General features: G+C 55.0%; 1 protein-coding gene across 1 annotated transcript in view; it reads right to left on the bottom strand.

The window, feature by feature from the left end:
• Positions 1 to 5,150: 5,150 nt before the first annotated feature.
• ANKRD60 (ankyrin repeat domain 60) overlaps positions 5,151 to 15,745 on the bottom strand; it is a 45,846-nt gene continuing 35,251 nt past the window's right edge. The window contains exons 6-8 of the mRNA XM_026015080.2: positions 14,809 to 14,816; positions 10,958 to 11,044; positions 5,151 to 5,445 (exon numbers count right to left, since the gene is read on the bottom strand). Of these exons, the coding sequence (XP_025870865.2) occupies positions 5,151 to 5,445; positions 10,958 to 11,044; positions 14,809 to 14,816 (390 nt within the window). The remainder of the gene's footprint in view (positions 5,446 to 10,957; positions 11,045 to 14,808; positions 14,817 to 15,745) is intronic.

Genomic DNA, 15,745 nt, shown 5'->3' with positions numbered 1-15,745 from the left:
CAGGAGATGTGAAGCATGAGGAAGATTTGACTCGTCATCAGTGTTTTCAGGATGGAGGAGGCCTCATGAGCAGGAAGGCAGCGGCCTCTAGAAGCTGTGAACACCTCTTAGCCAACAACCAGCAAGAAGATGGGGGACCTCAGTCTTCTAGTCACATAGAACTGTATTCTGCCAAAAATCTGAATTAGCCTGGGGGAGGACTGTCCCCCAGGACTCCAGAGAAGAGTTCAGACTCGCTGACACCGTGATTTTGGCCTTGTGAGACCCAAGGCAGAGAACAGCAGCACCCGTCTGGATTTCTGACCAGAGTGAGGAAATGATAAATGGATTTTGCTTTAAAGCCCTAAATGTGGGGATCCCTGGGTGGCACAGTGGTTTAGTGCCTGCCTTTGGCCCAGGGTGGGATCTTGGAGACCCGGGATCAAATCCCACATTGGGCTCCCGGTGCATGGAGCCTGCTTCTCCCTCTGCCTATGTCTCTGCCTCTCTCTCTCTCTCTCTCTCTCTATCATAAATAAATTTAAAAAAAATTTTAAAAAGCCCTAAATGTGTGATGATTTATTAGAGCAGCCGTTAAAAGCTAAAAGCTAATGCCCTGGGTGTGCCAAGCACACAAGTCCCTGCCTGCTGTTTGCCTGGCCCTTCGTCAGGGTCAGAGTTGGGGGATAGGTGTACAGGCCTACCTACTGCCTGCTATAAAGTGGCTGGTTCCCAAACTCAGCGGGTCTCAGCTGTGACCCACACTCACCACACTGCCCCATGGGACCCGAGGGCAAGCAACATATGGGCTGATGCTCACGGCCAAGTGCCTCATCCCTGACCCGAGATCGGAGTCTTCTGACAACATCTGTGGAGCAGCAACATGCTAATTGTGTAGCCTCTGAGTAAACTCAAAGGAATCCCAGAGCTGACAATACTTCCTTCCCCTTATCCCTATTAAACCTCAAACCATATTCAGTTTTCAGCCGGTGGCCCTGCCTGAGAGAAGCCTTCTCTGCCTCGTTCCGTCCTTCCTGCTATCCGAGCAACACACACCACTCCTTTGTACCAGCTCATCACAAAGCAATTCCCCACCGATCTGTGCAACATCCTGGCTGGTATCTTATCCCCCTAAAAGCTTGGTATTTGTGGTAGGTCAGGAATCACGTGTGGCTTTTCTCACCATTACACACGGTGTCCAGAACAATTAGGCACATAATAGATGCTTAGCATTTGTTAAAGAAGGAGGGTACTGTTGGTGACAAAGTCAGGGCCACTCAACCCTTGAAATACTCACAGTCTGATAGAATCTTTACAGGGTAGCTTTATAATAAAATACAGTCACCTCTGATGTTCAACTGCAATGCTTTCCTAAAAACATGCCTGAAAGTTTAGTGTTTTGGGAGCACCTGGGTGGCCTAGTTGGTCGAGCACATGCTTTCAGCTCGGGTCATGATCTCGGGGTCCTGGGATCAGGCCCTGCACTGGGCTCCCTGCTGCACAGGGAGCCTGCTTCTCCCTCTGACTCCCCCTCCCCCCCCACTCATGTTCTCTCTCAAATAAATAAAATCTTTAAAAAAAAGAAAGAGGGCAACCCCAGTGGCTCAGCCGTTTAGCGCCTTCCTTCAGCCCAGGGTGTGATCCTGAAGTCCCAGGTTCGAGTCCCACTTCGGGCTCCCTGCGTGGAGCCTGCTTCTCCCTCTGCCTGTGTCTCTGCCTCTCTCTCTCTCTCTCATAAATAAAATCTAATAAAAAAAAAAAAAAGAAAGTTTAGTGTTTAAAATCCCAGCAGTCACTTTACCTGGCGTTAGGAAGTTTCTCTTCTCAGAAAAGAGAAACATTTTCACAAAGTCCCTGCTAACCCTTGACCTTCCGCTGTACCATTTAGTGCCGTACTTCAAATGTGACTCCTGCTGTCTAGTGTTGTTTTCTTTTATTACACTAGACGGCAAACCATCAAACTGGCCTCCTATGACCATCCCTTGGGGCCAGGGGTGTGCATGTTGTCTCATAGCTCCTGGATGTATCTGTGAAGGTGTTCCTGGATGCTATTTGCATCTGAATCAGTGGGTTCAGGAGAGAAGATTGCCTGCCCCAATGGGGGTGCAGCCTCACCCCATCCACCAAGGGCCGGAATAGAACAGAAGGTGGAGGAAGGAGAAATTTGCCCCATCTTCCTGTCTGCCGGCTTGAGCAAGAACATCTCCTCTCTTGTTTTCCTGCCCTTGGACGGGGATTTATGTCCCCAGCTCCCCGGCTCCCCCGGGGCCCTCCAGACTCGGACTGGAGTTACATCGCCAGCTTTCCTGGGTCTCCAGCTCACTGATGGCAGATCCTGGGACTTCTTAGCTTCCATAATTGCGTGAGCCAATTCCTCATAACAAATAAATGCATATTTACTGGAGACACTGCTCTGGAGAACCCTAACCAATACAACACACCCATGTCGGTGGCAATGGCATTAATGTGGGAGACCTTCTCTTCTCACTCCTGGTTTTAGCGATTCCTGCTTCCCTGATCATCTTTATAATAACATAATGACACTTGAAACATAGGAGCATATTCGCACACTTGCACCAACAAAAGTCAAGGGAGCTACCAAGACGGTGCCAGGGCCCATCCTGATCTTGGGTGTGCAGGCTGCACACCAGGTGACAGCTGAAATCCCTCTGCTGGTTGAGCCAGCAAGGGTTGCCCTCCAACGCACAGGAAAATGCAGCAAGTATAAGAAAAAACATATGTCTTCCAAATTTCCTTGAAACATGACTCTCTTGCATTATTTCCTCAGCTTCAGCAGACACTGGAGTACGGAGACATAGCTAAGCTTCCTCTCCACCACAGCATCCTGAGTAAAACAGCGGTGACTGGCACACAGGGTCCGGATCCAGGACCCTCCTGGGAGTGGCAGGGACGGCGGCCAACTGTAGAGCCCAGGTCCTGCGGGAAGAGGCCGCTGCCGCTCAGCCCTTGCAGGGTTGGGGCCCAGCATGGCCACATGCACCCAATTCTTCAGAGGAGGTGGGATGCTTTGAATTTCATAAATGTAAAACCTCCCAGATGTTTACAGGTTTAAAAATCTTTTCATTTTTTACATTTAAATCCCTGTTAAAGACTCTATGCACGTTAAACCAAAGATGCCAGCAGTCCGGTTTCCAATTTCTAAAATAAGCTCGTATTTCCAAGTGCCTTTCTGACGCCTGCATTGGAATGTCTCAGAGGCATCTCAAGGTTGACATGTCAAAAACGAATTTCTTGACTCCAGCATTTCCACAGCATCTGCTGCAGCCGCGAGTCCCGGCTTCCCCGCGGCCCCCACAGCGATCCGTGGGCCCTGCCCCTTCCGCTGCCACCCCCGCCTCTGCGACAGAAGGGGCCCGTGGCACGCGACCACACTGTTGGGGGGGGTGATGGTGGTGGTAGACGGTGCAGTCCGTGACACATGTCACTTCTGTCCATGGATCGTTACCCGAAGTTTCCCAACCACCCCAGCTTCAAGGCGGGGGGTAGGGGGGTGGAGAAGTCTTCATTAGCACTAACAGTGTCCACTGCAGGAACTGGCAGCTCCTTTCATTATTGAATTTTTGTTTTTGCAAGTAAAGAATATTTAAAATATATCATCTTTAGCTCCATTCATCAAACGACGGCTGGCCACATGTGGCCTGCCATCTCTTCGTGTCAGTAAAGTTTTACTGGGACTCTAGTAAACAGCCACTGTTTGCAGCCAGTGGCTTTGTTTGCAGATGGGGCGTCTTTCCTGCTACACGTCCAAGTGGGGTGGTTACAACGGAGACTGGAGATCCTGCAAAGCTAAAAATATCTACGTTCTGGCCCTTGACAGAAAAGGTCTCCCTACCCCTGGACAGCACCACTCGCTATCACAACCATCGCATAAAAGAACAATTTAACAACGAGAAAGTAAAGAACACAGTCTCGCAGACTAGAGGCCCGTTCTTAAGTCAGACCTTGACGGAAAAGATGTGATGTCTTCATTTTTTTTTTTTTTCGTGAATCTACAAAGAGAGAAACCTCCCCCAGAGCCGTGCCATGGGCCACAGACAGGTGTCCTTCGGGGATTACAAACTCCAAGGCTGGGGCGGCAGGAAAGTAAAGTGGGTCAGGTGGGCCTGGGGCGGCCTGCAGAACTCGGGCCCGCCTGGGGGGCGGCGCTGTGCGGATCTCAGGTCGCCCATCAATTCCCAGTTTATTTTTTTTTTCAGGTGTTGATTTTATTTTATTTTTTTATAATAAATTTATTTTTTATTGGTGTTCAATTTACCAACATACAGAATAACACCCAGTGCTCATCCCGTCAAGTGCCCACCTCAATTCCCAGTTTAGAAAGAAAACTATACAGGACTGATTTCATGACGGGGGTTGAAGAACAGGGAACAGAAGATCTGCAGGAAAGGGGACTCTAGCACCATAATAGTTAATGTTTCATTTTTTTAAGGTTTTGTTTGTTTATCTGTTTGAGAGAGAGAGAGTGAGCAGGGGAGGGACAGATGGAAGGGGAAGCTCAAGCAGACTGCCCATTGAACGCAGAGCCCCATGCAGGGCTTGATCCTACGACCCCGACATCATGACGTGAGTGAATACAGGTGTCGGACATTTAACCGACAGCACCACCCAGTCGCCCCAGTAATGTTTCTTTTTTTTAAAAAAAAAATGACTCAAAGCAAAAATGACCAGAAGTCACTAAAAAAAATTTTAAAAATGGAAATGCAGGAAGCACCTACTGTACTACAACGCAGATGAGCCTCAGCAACATGATGCCAAAGGAGAGAATCCCGACACGAAAGGCCACCTGTTGCACGGAAAACAGCGTGTGAAGATAAAAATAGAATCACCATATGATCTGGTAATTCTCTCTTGGGTATTTACCAAAGAAACTGAAAACATGAATTCAAAAAAAATAGGTACATACTCTGCTTACCCCGGCATTGCTTACGATAGCCGAGGTGGGGAAGCAGCCCGAGTGTCCACTGACCCACGAATGGATAAAGGAGACGCGGTCTATATACACGATGGAATACTACTCAGCCGTCAAAAGGGATGAAATCTTGCCTTTTGCCACGACGTGGATGGAGAGAGAGGGCATTACGCACAGTCCCACTTATGCGAACTCTCCCGAAGGGAGAACCGGTGGAGACGGACGGTAAGCAGGTTAGTGGTCAGCAGAAGTCAGAGGAGGCAGGGGACAGCAGAGGCTGCCCGGGGGGTGGGATTCCCTTGTGGAGGACGAGAGTGGTCTGGGAGTAGAGGAGAAGATGGTGCAACACGGTGAAGGTGCTAAACAGTGCTGAACGGTGCCTCTTCACCTGGTTCCTTTTACGTAATGTGATTTTCACCTCAATAACAGCAACAACCACAAAGACGACTGGAGGCTTTTTAAGTCGTCCATTCTGGGCATCGTGGGTGAAATTATCCTTTTCTATTTTTTCAACTTTGCGATGCACGCTGAAGGATCTACAATGCACCGCACAGGTCAGATCACACCCGACGGAGAACACGACCGGCCCCGGAGCCGCCAGTTTGCCAGCCTGGATCTTGATCCCCGGTGATGGCCTTCCAGGCACCTACCTCTGTAAGCCGCCACCACCCACCCGGTGGACCCACGTCGTGGAATCTTTCCCCGCCTTTGGAAAACTGCTCGGGTGGGATCAGAGATAAAAATAAATCCTAGGCATGCTGGTCCAAAGAAGCCAGACACAAAAGAGAATGTGCTGTGTGATTCCATTTACATAAAGCGCGAAAGGGATGCAGGGAGAAGTCAGGGAGGTGGGGTCTTTGCAGGGGCGGGGGCTGGGGGGGCACAGGAGGGAGGGGGTGGCTGGGCACTGGCTGTGGCTTCATCTGGACGATGGTGACCTGGGTGTGTTCGGTTGTGAAACCGCATTGAGTTAAACACTTGGGATGTGTGTGCTTCCCTGCATTATGCCGCACTTCACTTTTAGAGAAGTTTAAATATAAATCATAAATGCGTAAATCCATCAGATACATTTAATCTCCTGCCAAAGCTTCGAGATTCAGACCCAGGCCTTGGCTTCAGGTTGCAAGCTGCCAGATGGGTGAGTCTGAGGATCCAAACCTCCATACCCTGGGATGTTAAGACGCCCCTGAAGGAAACTGAGCACACAGGAGGTGGATTGCAAGGGCTCATTACAACTTCTGTCTCAGGCGCACAGAAATAGGCCTCCCTTCGCTCAGGATCCCCTCTGGACACCCGGCTCTGACGCAGGGCGTGCGTGCAGCGTGTCACTGCAGACCCACCCAGCTCGGCGACACGGACAGTTCGGGAAAGAAAACAGACAACAACCCAGACCGAACTGTTCTCGGGCCCGGGAGCAGGAGAAAGCCGCGGGCTTGCAGAGGGCAAACCCTTCTCTAGACCTTTTGGAGAGAATCCAAATGCACTAGGGGTCTGTTCCTGAATCCTTGGAGAAGCTGCTGGACCCCACCTCCCCTCCCTGGACTCACAGACACCTCTGAGGAAGCCCAGAGGTCTGTGAAGACCCATGGCCATGGCCAGAGCCCTCAGCACCCCCGGGCCAGGCCCAGCACCCCTGGCCCTTTGAATGGGTCCTACAGCATCTGCTCCCGAGACCCGATTTCCGTTTGTCAGCAGGCAGGAGATTCTGTTAGCTAATTACGCCTGGGCCTTCCCCTCAACATGGAAGAGGTCAAGTCCCTGAAGTGGGACAGAGCCCAAGAACAGCCCCACCTCCAGCACCCCCCGGGGGAGGGGCGGGGAGGGAGTAAAGGGAGATAGAGAGAGACAAAGAGGGAGAAACAGAGACAGAAAGAGACGGGGCGGGAGAGAACAAGAGACAGAAGCAGACAGAGAGAGACATGCAAAGGACAGGAGGCTAGAGGGACAGAGACAGAGTGGAGGGAGGGAGGAGAGGGCAGGGGACGAGAGGGGCTGATTTGTTTTCTTCTTTTCTTCCTTTGAACTTCCAGCAGGAGGGGAGGATGGGATTTCCCAGGAAAGAAACAGCCCCCCCCCCCCCCCCGAAGCAGCAGAGGTGTGCGCTGGGTCACGAACCTGGAACCAGATCGCGCGAGGTCACATCCCGGCTCTGGGTCCTTGGATGAGCTCCCTTCTGGGTGGCCACTTGGTCGTGTCACCCCTGGGAGCGCTGGGAGGGGGTGACACACAGCACGTGGTGCACCGGCCACACACCCCCAGTACCAGCCACAACCTCCCCCACTGAGGACAGTCCCGATTAGCGTTTGTCCAGGTGGAATCATTGCCCCGGTTTAGCCACCTTGCACTGCCCCCTTGGCCACCAGCTGGGGCCAGCCTGGCCTCAAGCCCCACCTTCAACACCAAGTCGGGTGACGTGGGTCCCCACAGGGACAGGTGGCCTGGGGCTGTCTGAGTGCAATGATGCACCGTGTGCACCCGGTGGCTCCGGATCCTTCGTGCTGGCAGTGAGGCTGGTGAGCTCGGAGCCGTCCCAGCGCCGGGACCCAGGATGAGCTCACCTACCCGGAGCATCGCAGGCCTTGTCCCTGACAGGAACCCATCTTAAGCAAGGTCCCCCCAAAGCACTAGGAGCTGGTGATCCAGAGAAGGGCAAGCGAGGGAGTCAGGGAGAGACGGGCCAGGACCGTTCCCATCCCAGTCCCAGCCCCTAAGCGGCTTGCCCACAGGCCCCAGCAGGGGGGTGAGCCTGCTTCAGTGATGACTTGGCCCTGGACCCTGGCCATCGACTTACACAGACCTTAGCATCCCCGAGGGCAGCAGCCGAATATGGGATCCGGGGGCCCGGAGTCAACAGGGCCCAGCACCCAGAGTCCAGCTCATGCCAGCCGGGATTCTATCACCTGCCCTGGGGGCGGCAAGGGCTGGGTCCGGGGCTCCCCAGCCCTGAAAACCCCTCCCCGGCTCTCGTCACCCTGGCCACGGCCCCTCCAAGGAGACCCCACCTTTCAAAAATAAAAACCAGAGCGGGGTTATCATTAAGCCCACTCTGCTCCCTGCCCCTTGCCCCAAAATCCCAAAGGAGGTCGGGAACAAAGTCCTGCTACCTTCTGGGAAGGATAGAAAGAAAAGAACCCGCAGAGGATGCATCGCAAATTAATATTCCAATAAAGCAGGAGGCCGCCCGCTTGTTTTCTGAGGGCTCTGAGCCTGTCAGGTCTCAGCCAGCCTGAATCCCGCCAGGATGCACTTCCCGCTTCCTGGGTGACGGTGGGGGCCTGACATTTAACGCCGAGGATCGCTCTGAACGGGGGCCTCGACAAATAGCAGTCACTTCTGAATCCATTCCTCCAAAAGGTCACCAGCCAGACACCCACAGAAAGCCCAGCAGGCCCCTGCAATTCCCCTGCTTCCCTGCCCCTCCTCTCCCCTTCTGGTCTCTGCAGCCAGCACAGGCCCCAGGTCACCACCCAGACCACCAGCCAGACCTCCACCCTCTGGGCTCCAGGCACCCCCTTCTTCCCACCTGGGGAAGGCCCCCATCCTCACCGTGGGAGGACCAGGAGGCTCCTGGGCCCAGAAACTCCTCTTGCTGCCTGGGGTCTCCTGCACCTGGAGGAGCCAATGCCCACGGCCAGGTGAGGTCCCGCAACCCCTCCCCAGCCGGGGTCTCCTCCTGGCTCCACGACAGAGCAGCCCTCACCTGCCAGCTCGTCCCCCTGCAGTCGGGAGGCTCGCCACCTGCCGTGTGTGCCAACGACCCCAGCCCAGGGCGGGGAGGCGTCTAGGACCCCCGGAGCAGACAAGGCATCAGGGCCCCACCTGTCAGAAGAAGAAAAGCTGTCCTGCTAGATGTGGGCTAGGACAGGCAAGTGACCACAGAGTATCCACATTCCCTGGGGAGCAAAAGCCAAGGGCTCCTTCCTTTTTTTTTTTTAAGTTTTTTTTTTTTTAAGATTTTATTAATTTATTCATGAGAGACCCAGAGAGAGAGAGAGAGAGATTGGCAGAGGGAGAAGCAGGCTCCCTGCAGGAAGCCCGATGCGGGACTCGATCCCAGGACTCTGGGAACTTCCTTACCAGGTTTTGTTCAGTGAGAAAAGGAAGAGCAGCCACAGCCGAGGGTTCCGGGCTCCTCCGCCAGCCGCCCTGCGACCCCCCCAGCTGGAGCGCACGCCTGGCCCACCCCGTCCCCTGTGCACTCTGTCCCTGACACACCTGCGCCCGGCCGTGCCCCCAAGACACCCCCACCCCGGTCCCAGCAAGGCTGAGTGCCCTGCCCCTCAGGGCTGGCGGCCTGGTGATCAGGGCTCAGGCCACAGCCACAGACCCGAAGGGAGCACAGCAAACTCCGGCCAGCACTCGGAGGCGGGAGAGGTGAGGGGCCTAACTAGTGTGGGGGCATCTGGGAAGGACCCCGAGAAGGTCAGCATCAAGCCACAAATTTGGTCAAGTGTGTGGGAGGTGATGGTGTCTGGAGGTGGGACGAGTGGCCGGCGGAGAGCCCGGCAGGGGACAGTGGGGTCCGAGGAGACCAGAGACATGGGACCTGTGCCTCCTGCCACCCCGGGAGCACCTCAAAGGTCAGCCCTGGTCCGCTCATCTGTGGCACCAGGGACAGGGACAAAGTCCAGAGGGAGTGAGTGCAGGAGGGCTGCCTCCTTGGTGGCCGGCTGTGGGCAGGGCCTTGGCCTCTCTGTGCCTCAGTGTCCCCCTCTGAGCCTGCAGAGGGAGGAGTGGAGCCGTGGGGCCCCACACACCCAGGTCTGCTGACCCCTGAGCACATTCTTTGGAGGATACCACCTTCCCTGCGGACCTCAAAGGTGCTGACTCTTCTTCACTAGTTCTAGAAATGTCTGCATTTTGCACAGACCGTGCTGATGTCCCATTCCGAGGGCGGGGGGCGGGGGGCAGGAGGCGCGGCATCCCTTGGCGGTCAGGAGCTGGCCCTGGGGCCAAATGCAGAGTCTAGAATCCTGGTCCACTCTTCTGTGCTGTGTGACCTTTAGCAATTTACTTAACCTCTCTGGCCCTCAGTTTTCTGGGGAAATGAGAATTCTAATAAAAACAGTAATACCCACCTCCTGGGGTTACTGTGGGGATGGCACATGGTCGCCGTGACATAAACATTAGTAATGACTGTGTCCCTGAGGGCGGGACTCCTTGGAGGAGCAGCACACCCTCGCCTTCTGGAGGGGACGCCCCTCATCCGTGATGTCACACTTCCTAGAGGTGTCCAAAGGGACCGGCGGGGACGCATGCATTCATTCCTTCACCTCCTCCTGCGTCTGCCGTGTCTCCCCTCTGTCACCCAGTCGAAGAGCTAAGGCCAGCGGACTGAATCCTAGCGGCCTTGTGACCCTGGTCCCCCTTCCTCATCCATAAAATGGGGCCACTCTAAGGATTCAAATGCCACAAAGCCCTTTCCATGGTGCCTGGCATACAGTAAGTGCTCAATAAGTGCACCAATAAGTGCTATTGCTGGTGGGGGCGATGGTGGGACAGGGGAGGTGTTATCAAGGCCAACCGCTGCCCTGGGCCCCTGGGGCTCAAGCCCACCTTGCTTGGGTCTGTGCTGGGGGGTGGGGCGCAGGGTAGCAAAGGGCTGGCCGGCCTCGGCCCTCCACCTCCATGCAACAGGCCAGGCCAATGTGGGGGTGACAGCTCTCAGCTCCGCGAACCCGTCAGGGGTGGAGGCCGCTGTTCAGGGCCAGGGCGGCAGGGTGGACACACCCAGGCCTGGAGCAGGGAAGACTAGTCTGCAGCCCCTGCTCCCCCTTGTCCGGGGGCCCCTCTGCTGAACCAGGGGGTGCACATCTACTCCGCGGGGGCTCACGAGAGGACACATAGCAAACACTCATGCGTGTTTGTAGGTGTGAACGTGCAAACTTCCTCGAGTTCCAGGAGGGAAGTGCAGCCCTGCAAGACATGGGAAAAGCAGCACAAGTGGGAAGTAACTGCCCTGCGCCCCAAGCCCTCCCCTGCTGCACCCCCACCCCCACCCCTACCCCACCCCTACCCCGGTCTTGGGCTGGGGATGCACGTGCCCACGCCGCCCCCTGCTGGGCACACTTGGGGTTGCAGGAGGGAGGCACCAGGGCCTCTCTGCGGAGGATGCGCCTCCGGACCTGCCCACACCTGAAAGGACAGCGGGCAGGGGGGACCCCGGCCAGGAGCGCTGACCTGGGGGTCCCGGCGCTGGGCTGCCCCACACCCGCAAGGACAGACGTGGAGAGGCGGGTGGCGCCCGCATGCACGGTGCCCGGGGGTGGGGGGGCCCTGGAAATGCCCACACCGCCCACCCAGCACCCCCAAGACAGAGAGTGGAGTGAAATGGAGAGCAAAATTTAAAGAGGCACCAAAAAACCCAACCAAAATGTTCAAGATAAGCCACATTCTAAAATTTAAGATCATTGCAGACGTATCCATGATGAACAAAAACATCGACATTTTAAATGAAGACAGGATCGGTATTACTGATTTTTCCCTTTGCCTGGGGCTCCAAGGCGGTTCGGTGCAGCGCGGTGACTTATCCGTCTTTATTTAAAGCTTTGATGTTTTTGTTCTTCATGGGTTTTTTGCATTAATTTTGATCTTTTTAAAATTGCATTAAAATACCATTTGTCTTGATTACCGTTTCTGGCATCGCCCTAAATGTTTGCCCCAGGCGAGTGCCTTGCTCGCCTCACCGCGGTCTGCGCCCCAGCTGTGGCCCCCGCCCCGACTCCTGACTCCAGGCCCCGCAGCCTCTCGGTGGCGTCTGCAGGCAGGCCCACCTGCTTCAGCGCCACAAGGCTTCTTACCACTATCTATGCCACTTGGGGGACATTAGTGAACTTCCCTGACCCTCGGTTTCTTCGTCTGCCACATAGAGAGGATCACGGTGGTTTCTACCAGGCGGGGTGTTGGGAGGATTAAAGGAGCTAATGATGCGTGTGAAGCAATTAGCCTTAAGCCAGCATCTTTCCAAAAGCCTAGTGACGGCCTCCGTTTTCATAGTCTGCAATTCAGAACCTAGCAATGGTTTGGAAGGATGTGTACAGGCAGCAAAAAAAAAAAAAAAAAAAAAAAAAAAAAAATCCAACTGCCAAGGATGCTCACGGAGAGCCCAAAACCTGGAGCGCAACATCCCTGCCTTTCCATCAAGTCACAGAACATCCAGTCCCTTCTGAATCCTCCTCTCCCTGGCACAGGGTTGGGGTGCAGGGGTCTTCACAGAGCTGAGTGCCACTCCTCGCTCCAGCCTCACTCACCGGGACCCTTGGGACAAATGACTTTGGCTCTCTGACCTTCAGCTTCCTCCCCTCTACAATGCGAGTGCTGGTTGTATCTCCTAAGGGCCGACGAGCAGGTGCTGGGAGAGCCCCTGACACCGGGACAGCACTCGGTGAATGCCCGCTCACATTACCTTCATTAGCAGAGTCATAATTGACACGGCTGGCGGAGAGCACCTGCCAAGTCTCTGTGCTGTGCCTCGCCGGCGCCGCGGCCTTGGATGCGTGCCCGCGTCACCGCCAGCCTCAGTGGCCCGGTCCGCATGAGATACTCGCCCAAGGGGTGAAGTGAGAACATGCCCAGAGGATATTCAGCTCCCTGCTCGGCCCGCGGAGGAGCTGCCCCAGCACCCCACCACCCAGGGGAAGGGGAGGGAGAACTGGGGTGCAGGCCTCTCTCCTCCTCAGACACCTGGCTTCCCCAGCCCCCTGCGCCCCAGGGATACATCATTCGAACATGATGTGTGACCCATTTTTATATGGTCAGCTGTCGTTTCGCGCAGTTCCCGGTGACAGGAGCCCACACACGCTCAGGGGTTTATGATCCCTACAGATGGAATTACAGCTGTATTATGTATAATTGGCCATGGATAAGCCCACATTTTATTTTTATTTATCATTATTGCTAATTATACGGGCAAACCCTTGTCATTTACGGAAGCATATAAATTACATCTCAATCCTTTACGCAGAACCGATTTCCAAAGGAAGGAGAGTCAACGGGCCCATCTGGCTCAGGAGAGATTTTACACAAATATATTATCCACATACAGATACATACCTGTCAATGGATAAATATATTTATATCTCTTTCTCATCACCTCCAATCTCCCAGGATTTGGGGGGATATTTTTAAAGGAAACCTGTGAAAGGCAGGAATTGGATATGTCACCTTGGCCAGACTAGTCTCCATGTGTACAATCAGACACCCATTTTGGTGTTGCTGCTAAGCTACTTTGTAGAGGTGATTACAGTCCCTAATCAGATGACTTTACGGAAGAGAGACCATCCTGGATGCTCTGGGTGGCCCTGGTCCAATCAGTTGAAAGGCCGTAAGTGCTGTGCTCAGGCTCTCTGGTGAAGAAGAAATTCCACCTGTGGTCTGCGGCCTCAGCCTGTGCCTGAGGGCTCCAGCCCTTCTGGGTGGCCTGCCCCATCCTGCCCCAGGATGCGGGACCTGCTAACTAGCTTCCACAGTGGCCTATGGCAACTCCTTCCCCTAATTTATGCCTCCAGCTGGATTATTCTCTGGCTGACAGTTTCTCAGGCTGAGACAAGGACCCTGGAGAATTGTAACCCACAAAACAGGCCGGGTGTTCCTGAGCTGAGGTCTGGTACAAGCAATTTAAATGCAATTATTGAAGTCCTGTGAGTCAATTGTGCCCTTCTGAGTTTCAGAAAATCATTTTTAAAAAATTCTAAAAGGGGATCCCTGGGTGGCGCAGCGGTTTGGCGCCTGCCTTTGGCCCAGGGCGCGATCCTGGAGACCCGGGATCGAATCCCACGTCAGGCTCCCGGGGCATGGAGCCTGCTTCTCCCTCTGCCTGTGTCTCTGCCTCTCTCTCTCTCTCTCTCTGTGACTATCATAAATTAAAAAAAAAAAAAAAAAAAAAATTAAAAAATTCTAAAAGGCCAGCAGCATATTCCAATATCTTCGGGTTCCACTAGCCCATCCTTTCGGTGGGGAAACTGAGGCACAGGGAGGGTGTGGACCACCGGGGAAGGCCCAAGCTCTGCCAGCTGCCCAGAAACCTCAGCCCATCTCTCCAAACTCTGGCTCAGCACAGCTGCTCAGTGAGGGTTTCCCTGACTCTCCTGTCAGGTGCCGTTTCCTGCTCTCAAAACATGCCCCCGCAGCTGGTGATTATATGGTTCTCTACCAGGTCCCTTGTGGACACTGCCGCCCCACACTCACCAGCCAGTAAGTGTTCAAAGCACCGATGGAAAAGTGGTCACCTGGCTGGCTGACTAGGGGTTGATCTGTTCCTCCATCACTGGGCAGAGATCCACAGGGCTGGGGACCTGGGTGTTGAGAGGTGGGTCCAGTCTAGCTCACCTGTGCACCTGGTCTAGCTCACCTGTGAACCTGGTTGAGGTTACCTGTGCACCTGGTCTAGCTCACCTGTGAACCTGGTTGAGGTTACCTGTGCACTTGGTCTAGCTCACCTGTGAACCTGGTTGAGGTTACCTGTGCACTTGGTCTAGCTCACCTGTGAACCTGGTTGAGGTTACCTGTGCACCTGGTCTAGCTCACCTGTGCACCTGGTCTGGCTCACCTGTGCACCTGGTCTAGCTCACCTGTGCACCTAGACAAGCTTCCTGGCAACATCGACAACTCCTTCTCCCCCCATATCCTCTGGGGGGCCCCAGGCACCTCACAAAGGCCTGCAGCACCAGACTCTGGTAAAGCAAACCATTCTCTCCAGGTGTCCGACCCACCCCACCTGCAGACCAATGGCACCCTCTGTGGCTCTGGTCTGTTGCCTGAGCCCATCCTGTCCCCATCACCAAACTGTCACTAAGCCAGGAGCCTGGGGCTTCGAATCTGGCCCCTCAGGAGCTGTGTGAGGTGGGGCAGGTCACTCGGTTCTCTGAGTAAAGCAGGAGGAACATTGACCCCTTCCTCACCGGCTGTCCTGAGGGTTCGGGGGGCCGGAGCAGGTTTGCGGTAAGCTCTCCGTGACAGTTAGCCTCTGTTGGCAGCCTGAACGCACCCCTCCAGGAAGCCCCTGCCCGCAGCCACCGTAGCGAAGTAGCTTCCACAACGCCCCCCCCCCACACACACACACACACTGGCCACTCAGTCACACCCCGTTTCTGCCGTGGCCCTGATCACAGTCTGGACTTCTCTGACTTACTGGGTTTGGAGCACATTTCTCCCGACGCCCCCCGAGATCCTGTGCTCCTTGACGGAAGTGATTTCCAGGTACATAGTGCGGCCTAACAAGTCACCTCCACACATAGAGGCCTGGACTGACAATGCAGGCTCCTGGCGCCAGGGCTCCGGGCAGGGCTCACCGAATGGCTCGCCTCTGCTGCAGGTTGGGGATGGCACAGCTGGGACGCTGGGGGCTGGCTGGGCCTCTGTTCCCTTTGTCTTCTCTGGCTTTCTGGCTCTCTCTGGTCTCTCAGTTGGTCTCTTTCCATTGCAAGGCAGGTCAATGCACTGAAGAGCCTTGACTCTCACACTCCCCTGGACCATCTGGGCCTGTAGGTGTTGCCCCCTTCTCAGAAGACACAAGCTCACTCTTGCTAGAAGGACAGACGGAGGCCCCAGAGGAGCCTGGTGACTCATACGCCAATGCCCACCCTCCTCAGGTCTGCCCCCAACATCACAGCCTGAACCAGGACCAAACCCAACATGGGGACACCAGTCTCCTATGGAAAGAGAGGGGCCATTTGCAGCCGGTGCTACTGGGCCTGTGCTGCCGCCACCACCGTCCCCACCCCTGCCCTACTCTGGAACTGGGATCGGGGAGGGCGAAGCATATACAGCTGGGCGGAGGGCTCAGCACCTGGGGCTGCTGCTGTGCCCCTCAGCGGGCAGCATGGAAGAGGCCCAGCG

The sequence above is a fragment of the Vulpes vulpes genome, chromosome 14, assembly GCF_048418805.1.
Source record: "Vulpes vulpes isolate BD-2025 chromosome 14, VulVul3, whole genome shotgun sequence".
Taxonomy (NCBI): domain Eukaryota; kingdom Metazoa; phylum Chordata; class Mammalia; order Carnivora; family Canidae; genus Vulpes; species Vulpes vulpes.
This window is presented reverse-complemented; position numbering and strand designations above follow the sequence as displayed.